Source organism: Amaranthus tricolor, chromosome 2 (assembly GCF_026212465.1).
Source record: "Amaranthus tricolor cultivar Red isolate AtriRed21 chromosome 2, ASM2621246v1, whole genome shotgun sequence".
NCBI lineage: Eukaryota > Viridiplantae > Streptophyta > Magnoliopsida > Caryophyllales > Amaranthaceae > Amaranthus > Amaranthus tricolor.
The window spans coordinates 12,487,521-12,495,304 of record NC_080048.1 but is presented as its reverse complement, the minus strand read 5'-3'; the positions used below and the strand labels follow the sequence as shown (position 1 = coordinate 12,495,304).

The window sequence follows — 7,784 nt, the reverse complement described above, 5'->3', positions numbered from 1 at the left end:
TTCCTTTCTCAATGTTAATATTGATTGTATTGCAACAATTCCTAAATATGAAAATTAAGCATGGCTTTGGATTTTACTTTGCAGTATTTATCTCTTCCAACACTCTAAGGTAGATATTTAACCCAAAATAGGGAGAATAATTCATCCTATTTCCATTCCGCTTTTCCCATTACTTTATAATCATTTCTTACCCTTGACAACAATTATAATTACTTAACTTTATCCTCTATCCTCTAATAGACTAGTTTTCTTAGTTTGACTTTTATTTTCCACTTAAATATTTACTCTTAATTAATTCATTAAAAGTCTTCAAAACGGACCCGACAACAACATATATCCAGCCTTGTAATAAAACTCGAATTCAACCTATTTGAAAATGAATTTAAAAATTAGTAAAAATCAATAAGACAAAATCCGACTTTAAATCGGTCTAAAACACATAATCCGTAATCAACTCGGAGATCGAATGAACATCCCTTGGATGAATGTTGGAAAAAATATCTTTTAATTTGGACATCACAAAATAGAGAACTAGAGAAGTTTGAAAAAAAAAATATGGATAATCCAATCACCGGTCACCAATGCCACAAACAAAATGGGACCCACCAGAGCTACTAAGTCATAACATAACTACCTGTAAAATCCATAGCCATTCTTTCTTCCTTTTTTTTCTAATTAAAATCAACCGTCCACCACGTTTTTGGACCAAACATTCACATTTTGTGTGGTTTTTGTGTTCTTAATCCTCCAATTTTCTTGTTGTTTATACTGTATCCTATCAACCCCACGTACACAAACTAAAGCACTGTAAGATTTTAATTTCTTGCCATTTTAATACCATTGATCAGCTCTGAATAGCTAAATAAACTGCAGATTGATTAATACAGAGAGGGATTAATCAATAAAAACAAAGTGAAAAGTGTAAGAAAATGGCTTTACAGTTGAATGCTACTGCATCTTGTTTTTACAATTACTATGGTACAAGTAACAATAACCAAAAGATGAACATGAACCAAGGAAGAAATGTTATAAGGGCAGTTACATCTGTTGAGGATAATACTTCTACTTCTACTTCTACTGCTACATCATCTGTTGAGAAGATAAAGTTGGGAGGTTCTGATTTGGATGTCACTAAATTGGGTATTGGTGCTTGGTCTTGGGGTGATACCAGCTACTGGAACAACTTTGAATGGGATGGTATCATCTTTTTCTTTCTCTTTCTCTTTCTTTTCATTTATTATATGGATAATTTGTTAAAAATAAATCAATTTTTGTTCGATTTGCTGAAAATTAATTGAACTATTGATTATTTTTAAATAAACTTATTTATTTGATACAATTGCTGAAAATAAACTCGACTATTGTTTATTCCTAATTGCTTGATCACAACGAAACTTTAAAGATAGTTCTAAACAATATGTAGGTTTTTTTATGCAAACATATCTAATAGCTGGATTTATATAAAATTAAAATGTAGGTAGACACCGGATATAATAATGAGGAATTATTTTCAGCGAATCAAGCAAAAGTTGTTTTATTATTGACAATTCCCTCATACGCCTATGTTTTTTTTTTATTAGGATTAGTAAACACATTTTGAAGGGACTTACAAATTATACAACATATTGAAATTCTCAATGGAAATAGATTGAGTAAGCCTGGTCAGTGGGGCTTTTGGTTTCACCCTTTTGACGAGAAAGGATTAGTCCCTTCTCCCACGTTACCAAGGGGATTCCCCAACATACAACCGAATAAAAAAATAGAACTTTTACCCTCTTCGGCATTCTCCTCATCTCATTAACCTCAGCATATTCGACATCATAATGATCTGGCAGACAGGAAGATGAAAGCAGCCAAGGCAGCATTTGACACTAGTCTTGATTATGGAATCAATTTCATAGACACTGCTGAGGTCTATGGCTCCAGGGTGAGAGATTTAATGTCCTATTCGTTTGATCAGCATCACAAATCTTCCTGGTGTACAATAATTTTGTGATTCACTGTCTTACGTGCAGTTTTCGTTTGGAGCAATCAATTCTGAGACTCTTCTTGGAAGGTAATACAGGAAGTTTGTTTGCATCATTCTGTAACGCTAAATAAATAGTGTCTTATATTCTCACATATTCATGTAGTATTTACATTTCTCAAATATTAGGAAGTTGTTTCTAGTGTTCTTGACACTTCATGAAGCATAGATTGTGAATTATGTGGCAGATTTATTGAGGAACGGAAAAAGAAGGATCCAGAGGTGGACGTTGCAGTTGCAACCAAGTTCGCTGCACTGCCATGGAGATTAGGACGTGAAAGTGTTGTTGCTGCTCTCAAGGATTCTCTGTCTCGCCTTGGTCTCTCTTCTGTTGAGCTTTATCAACTACACTGGTGAGCATGATCATACAAAATGTAGCAACATAGATGTCGTTTACTCGTTTTCTTTCTGAAGGAAGTAAAATCAATTGATGTATCTTGCTAATTCCAGGCCAGGAATTTGGGGAAATGAAGGTAGCTCATCAATAACATCATCATCATCTAGTTTCATTCATTAATGAGCCGACATTTAGTTTCTCCTTAAGCGGTCTTACATTACTGTGAGGATGGCTCTCCAGGGTATATTGATGGTCTTGGTGATGCTGTTGAGAAGGGCCTCGTGAAGGCAGTGGGGGTTTCTAATTATAGTGGTACGTCTATAGGTTTCAGCTGACATATTCCTATTTCTTCAAGTTATAGCCTCCGGTCATAATTTGTACCGAAACCATTTGTCCAATTCAGCGAAGCGGCTACGTGATGCGTATCAGCAGCTAAAGAAAAGAGGCATTCCTCTGGCTTCAAACCAAGTCAACTACAGCCTTATATATAGGCTCCCTGAGGAGAATGGTGTCAAGGCTACCTGCGATGAGCTTGGGGTCACTTTGATTGCTTATTCACCAATTGCTCAAGGTTTGTGCTTTTAAAGTTTAAACTACTACTCGTATTGCAAAATTGAATCTTTTTGGTCGTTAGTAGTCATGTTTAGTTCCGTTGATTTCGGTTTTAAGCTTAATTGAGACAACCTATTTATTACAGTCGACATTATAGCTCCTCTAACAAATGTTAATTCATTAGAACTCCCTCTTGTCCGACTGGCGTACTCGGGTTAATTAGAGTATTCCCACCAGAGATGATACCAACCAAGCAACAATGATTATGATACCAACCAAGCAACAATGATTATGTTATACTGTTGATCTCTAGTGCGTTATCTACATCCAGTGCACAATTCACTTGCCTAAAAGAATTTACAACCATGTGATGCTGGTACCACCCTAAATGACCTTAAAATTTCCACTGCGGCTGTTTTCCTCTTCCTAATGTCTTTTCGATGGGGCTAAATCCACCATTGTGCAACTTATCCACAACACTTCATTGATATTTTGTGATTGAAAATGATGCATATGTGCAGGTGCTTTAACCGGAAAGTACACCCCAGAAAATCCACCTTCAGGTCCACGAGGTCGCATATATACTCCAGAATATCTCACCAAGGTAACTACTGTACCCTGTAAAACTGTGCACATATATTAGATATAAAGATTACTGCTCAAACTTATGGTGATGGCTTAATGCAATGCAGCTTCAACCGCTAGTAAACAGGATTAAGGAGATAGGACAGAATTATGACAAGACTAACACCCAGGTATGTTGTTGAATCTTGATGTCAATTTACAGACCACCTCTGCACCTTCAACTAGTGAAGTGCAGTCTCCCTTTTCATTTAGGCTGGCCAGAAAGAATTACTTCTTTCATTTGCCAAATGAGGCCTATAAATATCGTTTTTTAAGACTATGCAGCTATTTTGAGATAAAGACAGGGCCAAATATTTGGTTTAGTGTTACTGAATGAGACTCATGACCTTCTCCAGGTGGTTCTGAACTGGCTGATAGCACAACAAAATGTGGTTCCTATACCTGGTGCTAAAAATGGGGAACAGGCTGCAGAGTTCGCGGGTGCACTTGGGTGGCAACTCAGTGACGAAGAAATTGCAGAGCTGCGTTCTCTAGCAAAAGAAATAAAGCCCATTATTGGCTTTCCGGTTGAAAAACTGTAGAAATGTCAGCTGGTATTTTCAACATCAAATTGTTTTTGTCGCTGTAAAATCGACATCGTCAACAACAATCATATACAGCACTCATTTAGCGTTGGTAATATACGTCTATACTCAAAATACCCATTATATTTGTAAATAAATTTGAGTCATGTAATATCAAATTTTGCAGTACATATTTTAGATGTTATGGGACGAAACAAAACTTTAATAGAATGAAAACCATCCAAGAATATATCAGGTTAAGTATATGTTCTCTCTGCTCAATAGCAAATTTCAAACAAACAAATTTCATTCATATCAACAAAATTGTCTTGGTTGCCGATATCTTCTGGGTACTCCGGGCCCTAAACAGACTTGCGGCAAAGTCAGCCACTATCGCTTATTTGATGAATTCCGGTATGAGTTCCTCTGGTACAGAATACTGTCACTCTAATGCATGCAGTATAAGGGTCTTACTGATCATTCTGAAAATTTTGTAAGACTATTCTGGTGTGCAGGAATTGGCATTACGTTGAAACACTTTCAACACAAGTAAATGACGATCAACTAGAATTGCGGGATATAACCTGCAAGTTTCAGGAGAAAAGATGATTACTAGAATGATGTTTAACTTTTAAAAGGAAAATTGTGTTGGTAAAACAATCTACAAATAGAGGATCTTTTGGAAACTAAGTGTTAGATTGTGTATAGCAGTTACATGTATTATAGTTATTAGTATAGGCAAGTATTATAGCAGTTACCAGAAGCAGTTGCTTATTAGTTTCTTTGAACCCTTGTATAAATGAATACCATTACAATTGAATGAAAACACAACACAGAAATAATATACACCCAAAACTTGGTGATAAACCAGAAATTATGGTATCAGAGCGGCAACGATTCTGAATCGTTTTTGCAGCTTCATCATATACCGTTAACCTACCTAAAACCCAGAAATGGCAGACGAATCAAGAACTGTCATAATACCAGACCAACCGGTTACAATGGAGCAATTGTTGCAACTGTTCAAACAGTTAAACTCCAACCAACCGCCCACTGAAACCGTGACCAACAGCCATACCCTCTCCATCTCAGAGAAATTAACAAACCAAAATTACACAAAATGGTCCAGGCTGATGCACTTAGCCATTAGTGGACGAGATCGTCTCAATCACATCATCGACGACCCGCCTTCCACAAACGATCCAGCGTACAGCCAGTGGATCAAACGTGACTCGATTGTTATCTCATGGATTTTAGAGAATGTAGATTCTGACTTAGTGAATCAGTATCTCGATTTCCCAACAGCCAAAGCTTTGTGGCAAGGGATTGAAACTCTTTACAATAGTGGGAGAGACAGTCTGCAAATATTCGATCTAACAGTCAAAGTCAACAAAATCCAACAAGGAACCGACACAATTGAAACATATTATAGCAAGCTACTCATGCTATGGAAAGAAATCAACAGAAGGCAACCAAACCCAATGAAAGATCCAGACGATATCATCGTTTACAGTCAATTAATCCAAAAAAATCGATTATACCAATTCTTAGCAGGAATCCATCAGACGTTCGACAAGGATAGACGTGACCTCTTACTTTTAGACCCACTTCCTACAGTGGAGGAGGCCTATGCAAGTATAAGAAGAGAAATATTGAGGCGTGGAATCATGAAAACGGAGCCCTCATCAAATTTGGAATCACCGAGCTCCGGTGGCGTTTTCTCGGCAAAAGGAAGGACTTACCGACGTGAGGATGACAAAACTCACCTCAAATGCGCCCACTGTGGAGGCATAAGACATACAAAGAACGAGTGTTTTAAACTCGTAGGCTACCCGGAATGGTGGCCAGATGCAAAAAAAAAAGGGGGGAAACCAGCACGTTTTCCAGAACAAAATCGGACCGGACAGGTAGCAATGGGATGGAGTACTGAGGGACATGCATCCATGGATGAAGTTGAAAGGGAAAGACAAGAACGTACCACTAACACCAATGATGATGAACCATGGACTACAGATGATTGAAGGAGGGAAATCAGCTGATCGGATGCGGTATCAACGCATGGTAGGGAAACTAATCTACTTAGCTCACACAAGGCCTGATATTGCATATGCAGTAGGAGTAGTCAGCCGATTCATGCATAGACCATAGGTTCAACATATGGACGCAGTTCATCTGATTCTCCGGTACCTCAAAGGATGCCCTGGAAAGGGAATTTTATATCAGAAGAACGATCATCTTAATCTTGTGGCATATACAGATGCAGACTGGGCAGGTGATAGAGATGATAGAAAGTCAACTTAATGCTAATTCAACTCTGTTATCCGCTGCACCAAATGCAGCAGTAGGTCCTTCACCGGGGATCAGAAATGTGTGGGAAGACACCCTAAACCAGTCGATATACTCAAGGACAGCCTCTGATGGAACAAATGCTCAACGCAGTGTCTGATCACCAACGCGGGCACAATAGGGGAACCTACTCCAAATCTCCGTGTACATAGACGGAAAAGCGAATGTCACTGAATAGGAACCTTGTGCTGGTTGCAGAGCTTGGGTAGGTCTCAACGGAGTGAGGTCATGTACAAAACCTGTGTCTGTCATGGAGTCCAATATAATCCTACAGTCTCTCAGTCTGCTTAGCTCACGAACTAGCTTCTGCGGGGACCACATCTTCGCCCTAGTCTTGTTAGGCATATCAGCTTGACGAGGATGGGGGCGGAAGGATGGGAAGTACTCGTAACTCTATGTCTGCAACAGTATCAGACAATCAGCAATAGTCTTGCACCCAGTCCTTGTCGCCATACCCAGTTGGCGATACATGTTAGCCAGCGTCACTGCACCCCAAGCAATCTCATGGGGATCCCCTCTCAGTAAACTCGGCCTAGAACTATTATAACCCTCTAAAAAAGTCTTTTCCTTTTCCTTGATTTCCAGCCATTTACTACAATTTCTTATTTTAATAAACTATTAATAAAAAACTAAAAGCATAAAAAAATATATTAAGTTATATTCATTTTAGTTACGCTGACAATATTAATTTAATAAACATTTAAGTAAATTTAATAAACACTTACAATCATATAAATTATTAACAACTAAAATAATTCACACATATAAACAAATAAACAATTATTATATTAATGAATATTCAAACAACTAAAATTTAATTAACAACTAAAATAAACTTTTATTAACAATTATTATCTTAAAAAATGATTAACAACTAAATTTTAATTAATATATTATTATTATATTAAAAAATAATTAAACATTTAAATAAATTATTTAAATTCAAAACTAATTATTATAATAATATTATCATAATATAATAATATATTAAAAGAAAATAATTTATTACAACATTTATTAAATAATAATAACTTAAAAAATAAATTAAATAAACAAAAGAAATTTCAAAATTAAAAAAAAAAAATTACGAGTCGCACAAAAAGTGCGACTGAACCTAGGAGGAGTCGCACAAAAGTGCCACTGTTCCTAGGTTCAGTCGCACTTTTTGTGCGACTCGTAATTTTTTCTTTTTTTTATTTTGAATTACATTAAAATAGAAATTACCTCGAGTTTTTGTTAACGACTCCTCCTAGGTTCAATCGCACTTTAGCTCCGATTAATTTTATGTGTAGATTTTGTGTTTTTTGAAGTGATAAAAGTGTTATTGAATGAGTTTGAAGTATTTTATAGAAGTTTTAAAATTTTTAAGTCTAAG

The 7,784-nt window shown here is 36.5% G+C and overlaps 1 protein-coding gene across 1 annotated transcript; it reads left to right on the top strand.

Annotated features, from left to right (window-relative positions):
- The first annotated feature begins 656 nt into the window (after positions 1-656).
- LOC130805260 (uncharacterized oxidoreductase At1g06690, chloroplastic) lies at positions 657-4,327 on the top strand. The gene is made up of 10 exons (XM_057669951.1): positions 657-1,197; positions 1,836-1,927; positions 2,016-2,056; positions 2,215-2,379; positions 2,477-2,499; positions 2,604-2,675; positions 2,767-2,934; positions 3,437-3,519; positions 3,608-3,670; positions 3,896-4,327. Exons 1-10 carry the CDS (start codon positions 930-932, stop codon positions 4,079-4,081), a joined length of 1,161 nt encoding a protein of 386 aa, XP_057525934.1. The 5' UTR covers positions 657-929; the 3' UTR covers positions 4,082-4,327.
- The last annotated feature ends 3,457 nt before the right edge of the window (positions 4,328-7,784 follow it).